Source organism: Panthera leo, chromosome C2 (assembly GCF_018350215.1).
Source record: "Panthera leo isolate Ple1 chromosome C2, P.leo_Ple1_pat1.1, whole genome shotgun sequence".
Lineage (NCBI taxonomy): Eukaryota > Metazoa > Chordata > Mammalia > Carnivora > Felidae > Panthera > Panthera leo.
The window spans coordinates 48,810,982-48,823,179 of NC_056687.1; the positions used below are offsets into that span (position 1 = coordinate 48,810,982).

The 12,198-nt window shown below is 34.5% G+C and overlaps 2 protein-coding genes across 9 annotated transcripts in view; both read right to left on the minus strand.

Moving 5' to 3' along the window:
- Window positions 1-11,795, minus strand: part of IMPG2 (interphotoreceptor matrix proteoglycan 2) — a 246,442-nt gene extending 234,647 nt beyond the window's left edge. The window contains exons 1-2 of the mRNA XM_042954342.1: window positions 11,769-11,795; window positions 5,965-6,216 (exon numbers count right to left, since the gene is read on the minus strand). The gene's annotated coding sequence lies outside the window, so the exon portion shown is untranslated. The remainder of the gene's footprint in view (window positions 1-5,964; window positions 6,217-11,768) is intronic.
- Window positions 9,868-12,198, minus strand: part of SENP7 (SUMO specific peptidase 7) — a 149,081-nt gene continuing 146,750 nt past the window's right edge. For all 8 annotated transcript variants that reach the window (XM_042954733.1, XM_042954739.1, XM_042954738.1 and 5 more), the window contains one exon: window positions 9,868-11,138. In XM_042954733.1, the coding sequence (XP_042810667.1) occupies window positions 11,001-11,138 (138 nt within the window). In that variant the 3' untranslated portion in view covers window positions 9,868-11,000. The remainder of the gene's footprint in view (window positions 11,139-12,198) is intronic.

The following is a 12,198-nucleotide window of genomic DNA, read 5'->3' on the forward strand; positions in this document are numbered from 1 at the left end:
ACACGAAATGTGGTATATCCATACAAGAAAATAAGATTAGGCCATAAAACAGAATAAACTACTGATACATGCTACAGCATGGATGAACCTTGAAAACATTACGCAAAATGAAAGAAGACTGTCACAAAAGATCACATATTATATTATCTATTTGACATATCCATAACAGACAAGTTTATAGAAGTAAAAAGCAGATTCATGATTGCTTAGGTCTAGGGAGAGGGGTAGGGGGGAAAAGAGGGATAAGAGAGTGATGACTAAAGAGTATGAGGTTTCTTTTTGAAGTGATGTAGTATTTTTAAACTAAGTGTGATAATGGTTGCAGGTTTCTGTGAATATACTAGAAAACCATTGAATTCTATACATTAAATGGATGAGTTGCATGATATGTAAATTATGTCTCAATAAAATTGTAAAAAAATGTAATTCCCTCCAGAAAGGTAATTTATCCTTAATTTATCCAATGGCTTTCCAGTTAAGAGCTATCTGACAAGAAGGTCCAATTAACTAACTTGGGATAACAGGATTCAGAACACCTACATTTTGATAAAGGAAGAGAACTGGGAGGAAGTCTGGAGCATTCATGCAGCTCGGAGAGGGGAAACCTAAACAGGACACTGCAGGCAGTAAACAGTAAAATCATCATGATTCCAGGGAAAAGAGGTACTAAGAAGGGCAAAGCACCACCAGAGATAATTGCCACATACTTCATTATGGCCTAGAATTAGACCTGTTCTGAAGTCCCACCCTTGTGACACAATTTTCATGTAGCCTTTAGTGACTGCTAAAGGTAACTTTCTATTTTTGAGAAGATAACTGATCTATAAATGTCTCTCTTGTGGTGGAGAAAACCTGCCCTGCAAACTGCTGGAGGAAAGCAAAATATGGATGACAGTATTCTGAATAACGAAGGGCCTGCATTTAATCTGTCTTTAATCCTTTTACTAGGGCTCAGGCTGTGCGTCATATCCAGTAAATAGAACTCCATTATGGAACAAAGTCTTATTTTCCTCTCAGAATCGTGGTACCCAAAACATATACAACAGTCAATTTGGTGCAATAAAGCAAGAAATAAAAGGCATATAAATTAGAATATGAGAAGTAAAATTATCTTTATATGCAAATAATCATCTTTGTAGAAAACCTTAAGGAATACACAAAAAAGCTACTAGAACAAATAAGTGAATTTAGCAAATTACAGAATAAAAGGCCAATATACAAAATGCAGTTGTATGCCTCTTATACTGGCAAGAACAATCAGAAACTAAAATAACATTGGAGCACCTGGGTGGCTTATTCAGTTAAGTGCCCAACTCTTGGCTTTGGCTCAGGTCATGATCTCATGGTTCATGAGTTTGAGCCCTGTGTTGGGCTCTGTGCTGATATCAAGGAGCCTGCTTGGGATTCTCTCTCTCCCACTCTCTCTCTCTGCCTCTCCCCCATTCGTGCTCTCCTTCTCAGAATAAATAAACATTTTTTAAAAAGAAATTAAAATAACATTAACAATGGCATAAAAAATAAAAATATATAAATCTGATAAAAAGAGCTATAAGACCTATACACTGAAAATTACAAAACACTGTCAAGAGAAATTGAAGAAGACCTAAGTAAATGGTGGGCTGTATCACATTCATAGAGCAGAAGACCCAATATTGTTAAGATGACAATTCTTCCTAAATTGATCAATAAATTCAACAAAACCCCAATCAAAATTCCAGCCACCCTTTTTGTGTAAGTTGTTAAGCTGATGCTAATATTTATATGAAAGACAAAGAACCTAGCATTACGAAGTGAATTTGAAAAAAGAACAAAGTTGAAGAACCTTCCCTATCTGATTCAAAGACTTATTGTAATCAAGCCAGTGTCATATTGGCATAAAAACAGGCATATAGATCAGTGGAAGAAAATGAAGAAATAGACTCACTAAATACAGAAGACTGATTTTTCAACAAAGCCTTAAAGGCAAGAAAGGATAATCTTTTTAATAAATGGTGCTGGAACAATTGGCTAAGCATATGCAAATATTTAACTCTGATCCATATACCCCGCATACAAAAATTAACTCAGAGTAGATCATAGACCTAAATGTAAAACCTGAAAATTATAAAATTTTTACAGGAAAAGATAGAAAATTCTTTTGACTTTGGGTTAGGCAAACTTAGATAAAACCAAAAACAAGCATGACCCCCCCCCAAAAAAAAAAACAAAAAAAACTTTTAAGTTGAACTTCATCAAAATTGAAAACTTCTGTTTCTCAAAAGACATTATTAAGAAAAGCAAAAGACAAGCCACACACTGGGTGAAAATGTATGCAAAACATGTATCTGACAAAGAGCTTGTATTTAGAATATATTAAGAACTTTTACAATTCTATTAAGACAAATGACCCAATTTTTTTTTTAATGAGCAAAATATTTGAATAAACTCTTCACCAAAAAAGATAAGCAAATGGTAAATGAGCACATGGAAAAGGTGCTCAACATCACTAGCCATTAAGAAAATGCATATTAAAACCACAATTGCTTCATAGTCACTAGAATGGTTACAGTTTAAAAAGACTGACTACACCAAGTATTGCAAGGATGTGGAAAAACTAGAACTCTAATACAGTGCAGGTGGTACAGCCACATTGGGAAACAGTTTAGCAACTTCATAAAGAGTTAAACATACACCTATCATGAGACCCAGACATTCCACTATTTTTTTTAAATTTTTTTTTAATGTTTATTTTTGAGAGAGACACAGAGAGCTTGAGCGGGGGAGGGGCAGAGAGAGAGGGAGACACAGAATCCAAAGCAGGCTCCAGGCTCCGAGCTGTCAGCACAGAGCCCGTCGTGGGGCTCGAACTCACAGCCCGTGAGATCATGACCTGAGCCAAACAAAGTCAGACGCCCAACTGACTGAGCCACTGAGGCAGCCCTCCAGCCATTGCACTATTAACCAAAAGGTTTTGTTGACACAAAAACTTGAATGCAAATGTTCATGACAGCTTTCTTTATAATAACTGAAAAAAACCCTAATATCCCAAAATGTGGTATATCCCTAAAATAGAATACTACTCAACAATAAAAGGAAACAAACTACTGATAAAAAAAAAAAAAGTCACAAATGAGTCTCGAAATAATTGCACTGAGCAAAAGAAGCCAGACAAAAAAGTGTACATATATGATTACATTTATATATAAAAGTGTAGAAAATGCAAACAATCCATAGTGATAAAAAGCAGATTAGGTTGCCTCAGTACTGGGAAAAAGGGAAGTGCTGAGAGGGACAGATTACAAAGGCAAATAAGAAAATGTTTAGTGGTGAGTGATACATTCATTATCTTAACTGCATGATTTCAAGGGTAAATATGTTTGTCAAAACTAATCAGATTATGTAATTTAAATATGCAGCAATAATCCATCAAAGAATACCTCAATAAAGTTATATTTTAAAAATCCACCTACAAATATAATTTTTTAAAGTAGGAGGAGAGTATTAACTGCATTCAACCCCAAGCACCCTAAATATCTGTTTAATTTCACAAATCATTAGGTTAAATGCAGTTGCTTCTTGCTTAAATGAAGGTATTTTTCAAATTTGTTACACCACCTAGCAACTGAAGCCAAATTCTCTATTAAGGAAAAATTGGGCAAACCACTAAAGTGAATTAGCTTGGTAGAAAGAGCTAAGATCCTTGGTTGGACATTGAATGGATCTCTCCCTCTAATTTCCAAATATTTGGTTCTAAGGGCATAATCCAATTATCCCTACAAAATCTCTTCAAGACCTTTGCTGAAATATTCATTTTTCCTAATTTTCAAAACCATAAAATATTTACTCTTTACAATGACAGTAATAGCTATATCAACACTGTTACAGTCCTGATGTGCTGTGCCGAGTCTTTTAGGTCTGTGAGGTCCCTTTCTAATGGTCCCATTCATAGCATCTGTATTCTAAAATCAATTACTCTAGGAATGCTTTTCTTTTTGTTGGCTTCTTTTTCAATAGTATCTCTTGAATTTATAAACATAAGAGCAAAGAAATTAAAAGATATAACCACATTGCTTAAATGGTTATTTCCTCTTCACCACTTACCCAGCATCTACCTAGATATTCTGATCTATTTATTTTAAAAGGAAAAACCGAGGCAATAGAAATAACGTTTTGATAAGTTATGAACTGTCATTCCCATTCATCTTCAGTCTTTTATTCTCTTCCCACTCTCTTTGGAATTTGCCACTTCTGGCACATGCCCTATACACAAAAGTCAGAATCAATGGATTTCCATTACAAAAGTAAAAGGAAAGCTTATTGCTTAGTAATGTTTGATAATCTCACAGTATAATCAAGAGTTGTAAATACACTCCTTAAAAAATGTGTTAATACAGTGGCACTTAAAAAATTAGGGGTGCCTGGGCGGCTCAGTTGGTTAAGATTTCAACTTCAGCTCAGGTCATGATCTCGCAGTCTGTGAGTTTGAGCCCCGCGTCAGGCTGTGTGCTGACAGCTTAGAGCCTGGAGCCTGCTTCGGATTCTGTCTCCCTCTCTCTCTGCCTGACTCGCGCTCACACTCTGTCTCTCTCTCTCTCTCTCTCTCAAAATAAGGAATAAACATTAAAAAATTATTTTAACAAAAAAATTTTATATATGTAATATCTGGTATTACTTTATTTTAAAAACACTTGCCTAGAGTATTATGCTATGCAAAATAAGGTAGTCAAAGAAAGACAAATTACCGTGTGATTTCACTCATATGTGGAATTTAAGAAACAAAACAAATAAGCATAGGTTAAAAAAGAGAGAGGCAAACCAAGAAACAGACTCTTAACTATAGAGAACAAACTGATGGTTACCAGTAGGGAGATAGGTAGGGGGATAGGAAATAGGGATTAAGGAGTGCACTTGTTCTGATGAGAACTGGGTGCTGTATGTTAAGTGTTGAATCGCATAAATTGTATACCTGAAACTAATACTGTACTGTATGTTGAATAGCTGGAATTTAAATAACAACTTAAAACAGAAAACACTAGCTCTGAAATGAATAAATGAATGAATCAATCAATCAATCACTTGCTTTGGTGATGGAGGAGGAGGGGAAGGACAAGACGGAGGAAAATAAAAAAGGAGAAGATAAAGTAGCAGCTTAGACTTGAAGGTTCATAGAGCCCAGCATATGGAAAATGGCAAGTGCCCCACAAACATTTGTTGAAAACATACATAAATGAACTAGCCTGATTTCACTATCACTTAATCATCCACCTCCACTTTAGTTTACTAGCATCACATCCATCGTATCACATTGTCTCTTTAGCAGCAAAAAAGCAAAGTTTGAGAATCATTTAAATCTGAGGGACATGTTATGGTCAATTAAGCAATTTTGGTTAGTAAATTTAAGATAGTAAATTTAAGAAACAGAATGAATTCACCTAATGAAAAAGTATTCAGTCAAGGATAATACTGTTAAATTAAAAATAAAATCCTAGCTCTGTTGCTTTAGGGTCTATTGTGAGAGTTGTCATCATCTTAGATATAAGGTTTATGTGTACCAACCAGAGTATAACCAGCATGAATCTGCAGAATGTCTAAACTATAAAATATAGACATGTATTATATTTTCATGTACATAAAGTAACTAATTAGCCAAATAGGTAAGTATACCATGGTAAATATATTTTGTGGGCATATTTAGACTAATTACTTAATGAAGAAGTAAAAATAGTTAAATCTTCCAGTAACATAAACTGGTATTTTTGAAGTGCTTCAAAGATTTAAGCCATTTCCTCCCTTAATGCAAACTTTCCTCTGAAGCTATATAAATACTATACTTATAGCAAGTCCTTTTTCCATAGCTAAGAGAAAGATAATATTTGGCTCCGTGTCTAAATTATCACATACTCTGAATTTTAACAAGGTACAACAACATGCTAGGACTATGTTTGAATTTCATCACGGAGTCCCAAGGTTTGGATGTTCACTTACCTCGTACTTTAAAGTACTTTACGTGCTTTGCCACAGCCTCTGTAATGCTTTCATCTGGGCAGGTTTTTACACCATTAGGAAACAGGATAGATCGCCTTCTTCTGAGCAACCACTGTTTCTCAGCTTCTCTGTGGTCCAAAGGTAGTTTCTTTTCAGTAGAATGAGAAGGCTCCCCGGATTCCTTGTCAGTCAGGCGAAAAGAAACTGCACTCTTGGGTTCTTGGATATCTTCTAAAGATATGTAGGTTTGTGCTACATAGTGAAAGCATAGACAAGTCTTCTGATAATGAATGAAGATACAGAATGAAAAGTAACAAAGAAAAACTGACTTTTGTGCCACATTTGGATTTTGAAGTCAATGCTCAAATTGTAAACATGCATACTTAAGAGGGGAGGAGTGAGCAGTCAATCTTTTCTCTATCTAATTCCTACTCATTTATTTCAAGATTCTTAGTTGTTAAAATCAACTATATATCCAATTTCAATACAAGAAATAAGCAGAAGTAAGTCTGAAGAAGAAATTACTAATGAAAAGGAAAACCAAAAATATTAAGAGAGATTTTAAAAGTTTAAATGAAGCAATATCAAAGCCTAACAGAGTAGTATTTGATTCAAGTTCTTACAATGGTCATATTAAATTAAATAATGTTAAAGAGAATATACTAGAGATATAAAGAAAAATAAAAAATTAAAATTAAAAAGCTTTTTAAATACCTGTTAATGATGGAAGGTTTCCTTCTATCACGACAAATATCAAAATACCCAGAGAAATCTTCCCAAAATGAGGAAACATAATCATTTGGGCCAAAATCAAAGGAATAAGGAGAGGCCAAAATCCTTGAGCACCCAAAAAAGCCTTGAAACTTCCAGTAACGAATTATTATAGAAAAGGTCTAACATTTCAAAGTTTATCTTTGAAAACTGACAACCATTCCAAAACCATTACAAATTAGCTTAAATAAAAATGGTGTCCTTTCAAAATACCTCTCACTTCTTTTCTGAAAGAAGCAGCATGCTATGAAAGCAGAAGAGATAAGCTAATTAGAACAGATGGAGAGAGACAATTTCTTTATTCTAATCCAGTCAGCTAAGCTCTTTACAAACACGTTCTTTGCCATTACCAGACAGTCCACTTAAAAATAATGTTTCACATATAATTCAGAGCTTTACAATTTTTCTGAATCTACTAGTTGAACCTGATAGATTCACATGTACTTTGGGTTTTTCTAGGGCCTGTTATTTGTAAACATATAATTTGTAAGCCCAGACTCACTATACCTATCTACTTCAGAAATACAGAGCTACACACAAAACTAGCTCTAGTTTTGTCATAGTTACTGTCTTTCAAATCTCTCTCCTTGGTTAGAAATTTGAAAATCTTTGGTTATAACCACTTAATAACTTCTTCCTTTTATAGAAAATGGGATAGGAAGATAAAGCTAACTCATGATAGAACTGCTGTGAGGATTAAATTCGTTAATACACAGAAAATGCACTATTAGAATACTGCCTGGCACATACTAATCATACAATATTAATGACAGCCACGTGATAACTGTGTTGCTTAATTAGCTATTAAACATGAGGCCCAGAATGTTTATGTACGTGAGGAACTCGCAACCAACAAAGGATAACTTTTACCACAATGGGACTAGATAAAATTCTTTGTATTAGAGCAGTTGTTTTTATCAAACAAACCTAGTAAAAAGCAATTAAACTAGTCAAAGTCCCTGTGGAAGCTAGGATTTACTATCAAATAGCACTGGATTTACATCTTATGTCCTGTGTCTTTGGAGAAGTTCTCTAAAAAAAAAAAAAGAAAAAAAAAGTTTTGTTTTTATTTATTTTTGAGAGAGAGACAGTGTGTGTGTGTGTGTGTGTGTGTGTGTCTGTGTGTGTGCATGCGAGCGCACAATAGTGGGGGAGGAGAAGAGGATATGAAGCAGGCTCTGTGTTGACAGCAGGAAGCCCAATGCGGGGCTCCAACTCACAAACCGTGAGATCATGATCTAAGCCAAAGTTGGACACTTAACCGACTGAGCCACCAGGAGCCCCTGAAAAAAGAAAAGTTTTGTAAAGATTTAAAGCACATTTCTCTTGAGAATTCTAAAATAGTCAACCCCGATATCTTCAACCCTCAAAGGGATGTACTCAGTTTTAAGAGAAGAGACCAGGTAGGTGGGTGTAGACAGGGAAGCCACATACCCACAGAAGTTTGTCTTTTAGCAGCTCCTGGACAATGTTCCCAAATTTCCACAAGATCAAGCTCAGTTACAAGGGACTCTACAGAAGGAAGGAAAAGCCTATGATTTCCCATAAGGTTTTATATACTTCCAGTCAAGCAAGCCTTCAGAGTATACAAGTCCACTCACAGTTCTTCCAGTCCAGACATAGTTCAACAATTACAGGTCGTTTTCACAATTAAAAAAAAAAAAATACTGAATACAGATGACATTTCATATTTATTTTAGTTCAGCACATTTCCAAATAAACATTACTGAAAGAAAGAAAACCCAAGATAATTTGCTATGAATAAAAGGCTTAAGCTTGGTATTAAGCCAAAAGCAATTACAGCATAAATAATTTTATAGAATTAAAAAGTAGGTGACAGTGGAAAGAAGAGGACAGCACATAGATTAGAACCAGGTTAGAAATGGCTCTGTATGACAAGAACCTTATTTCCCCCATAACATAAAAAGAAAACAAACTGATTATAAGAGGCATTAAACTTTTCCTAAATCCTAGTTAAGTGATCAGATATAACAAAAAAAAAAAAAAAAAAAAAAAGCTACCACTTTTGTTTACTCCAAGAGTTGCAAATTAAAATTAGTATTATCTTCTCTAGGAAGACTTTCCCTGTCCAGTGACAACCCTCTTACTACCTCTCTACCACATCTCACTCTCTCTCCCCTGCCACCTCTCTCTCTCTCTCTCTCTCTCTCTCACATACACACACACACACACACACACACACACACACATGCAGCAAGGCTGAATTCCCTCCTGAGCCCCCAAGAAACTCTATGATCATTTTTACCAGTAATATTAAAACTATGCATATGTCCATTTCTCCCATTAGCTATAAATGACTCAGGAATAAAAGCTGGGGTTCATTGTTTTGTACCTAGCAAACTGCCTGCTAATAGTACATGCTCCAAAAATGTCTCCTGAACAATCAAATTAACTATATGCTTGTTAAGGCAGAAAGAAAAATTCATCTAACCATCAGTTATTGGAGATGCATTGGGTATTATGAATTCAACAATTTATTTCTAAGAATGGCTCATGATTCTTAAGAAAGGAAAATTACACCTTAATTTGATGAATTGGAAACATGTTTAATATAAAATGTTGATATTCTCAACACATTATTTCCACATGAATTTAGGAAAATGAATTTTAAACAATCTTCAAAACATGATAAAGGACAGTGGTACCTTGGAAAAACATACAAACACAAAAGTTAAGAAGTCATATGAAGATGTATTACATACTTGCTTTCCCAAAGTTAGATGTACAAAATAATTAATAGTCATTTTAAAAAAATCCCCTCCCATACACACACATACTGGGAATAAAATTATGTAATTATAATCATCTTTCTGAGAAATCTCCAAAAGACAAATATCTTTAACAATATAAAGATGGTGACAAGATTAACAAAAATTCAAAAATACTGAGGCTTAACTGACTTCAAATTCACATGATTTTGAAATAAAATGTTCCAATTTTTAGCTTTATCTTAAATTGCCTTTGCTTCACTGCTTTATATACAGTTAACAATATAAATCCAAGAGATACTTAAAACAGAAGATTAAAATAATATTCTTAAAAAACATGTTTTTTTAATCTGAGAAAATACAATATAATTGTCCCCTCAAAATTTTCCTGATAACATTAGGAAAAGGTTGTAAAGTGTTTAATCACATATAATACCACCATCATCACATGAATTCAAAACTGTTCCCTAAACATTTAATAAAAATTTATGCTTCATAGGGATCATAGGTCTCTAAAAACTACAATTTAAAAATATAAAAGCAATTCGAGCAATCTGACTTTGCAGATAAATACTGGGTAAACAGAGCTATAAAATTATATATTTAGTTCTAACAATTAATAAATAAGATTTTGAGGGTATTCTTTAATTAAAGTTATGAGGACATCAATTTTATCTTTGATACTTACAGAAAGTGTGTACGTATATTCTAGGATATCAGAATAGGATAGAAGTCAATATTGATATAGCTATTACCTCAAAGAACTATGTTGAGCTACAAATGTCATTGTAAAAACCTATTTTGGGTAGCTAAATTTTTTTTGTTCCAAACTTCATTCTGAATGAATGAACTAATTTCCCAGATCCCCATATATGACATCAAAAGAAAAAGAAAACATGTAACAATCACAGCAGAGTAACAATTCCATTTAGCAACTGAGAAAAATAAGCTGCGCTTTGAAAGAGTCAATTTCAATCATCTTCCTAACATCATGTCTTCTTTTACACTATACAGAAAGGATGCCGTAAATGGCATTTTCTGAAGCCTTAATACTAAATTCTTCTTTAAAAAAATACATAGTATTCATATTGCATGCTTGAGCCGCAAAGAATAGTATTACAATATAATGTGACTTGTCAACAAATGTGACAAGCACTGGGGCTGGCACCAGGGAGGACCTAACTCCCCTCAACTCCCAGTTATATGGAAGTACAGATCACTTGGTTTTATTATCTACAAAAACATTCCCACATTTACATATGCTATTGCATAATCAGAAGCAAATTTGATCAGAAAAATATCAAATATTTATGAAAGTTTAATTTCTAATAAGTTTCTCTATATCACCCCCATTTCCCACTACATCTATCAGATCCCAACAATCTAATAATATATCTTATTTATTTTAAATAATGTTCAATGACTTATAAAACTACCACAAGTTATTTTCTTCTCTGTGAGCTGACTAACACAAATGCTGGTAAGCAGCTTTCCAGTAATCTTATAGGACATCTGTGTCATGTTTGTACAGATTAACTAGCTACTGCTGCCCTTCTGTTGCTGTAAGTGAAGTTTCAAAATGAGCTCTCGAATATCTTCCCGTTTGGTCTTTATTACATGACGAGGAAACCATTTCTCCAAATGAATTGGAAGTTCAAAATTAACAATAGGATCCTAATGAGAGAAAAGAAAATGAAATCCCTTTAGCAGGACAATTCAAACTTGTTTTAATTTCATTTTACAAGAAATGAAAAATTCCTAACTTTTTTTAGCTTTTTATTTTTAAGTTAAGTACTCTCTACACCCCACATGGGGCTCAAAGTCACGACTTTGAGATCAGGCGTCACATGCTCTTCTGGCTAAGCCAGCCAGGCACCCTGAAAAATTGCTAACTTTTTAAAATAACAGCTTTACTGAGATAGAATTCACATACTATACGATTCACCTAAAACTATATATTACCATTCCTCCCCAATTATATCAAAAGTTCCAACTGTATACTATAACCCTCACATGCTGAAAGTACCTTTAAGAATTCTCCAAGCAAGGGGCACCTGGGTGGCTCAGTCAGTTAATTGTCCAAATCTTGATCTAGGCTCAGGTCATGATCTCATGGTTTGGGCGGGGGGTGGTAAGGAGCCCCGTGCTGGTTTCTGCACTAACAGTGCAGAGCCTGCTTGGGATTATCTCTCTGTCTCTGCCTCTCACCCACTCATGCTCTCTCAGAATAAAGAAAATAAATATGAAAAAAAAAGAATTCTCCAAGCAAGCTTCTAGTCAAAAATACCCTGCTTCTGTACCCACCTTCGTAACACCACACCAAAAAAAATGGGGCTGGTTGCCAAGACAACCAACAATGTAATTAGAGAGTTGGAACTTTCAGTCTCGCCTCCCTGACCTCCAGAGAGAGGAGAGGGGCCTCACAAGTAACACTGGTAATGACTGAAGTAACGAGCCGATGGTTTAAAAAGCAAAGAGTGGTCCCTTGCTTTTAAAATTTCTTCAATACTGTTACCTATAGCATGGCTGATGAGCTAGAAAAGAACACTCATGCTTGTCACTGTACTCATCTAGCTTATGGCTTTCTGAGCTTCTTGAAAACATGGGTCTTTTAGTTTTGAAATTTTTCCTTCAAATTTTTGTCTGCCTTTCTCTTCCAACCTAATCTTTCTGGAACTCCAATTACATGTAAATTCAAATTTTTTACTCACATCACACTTGTCTATTCTGTTTT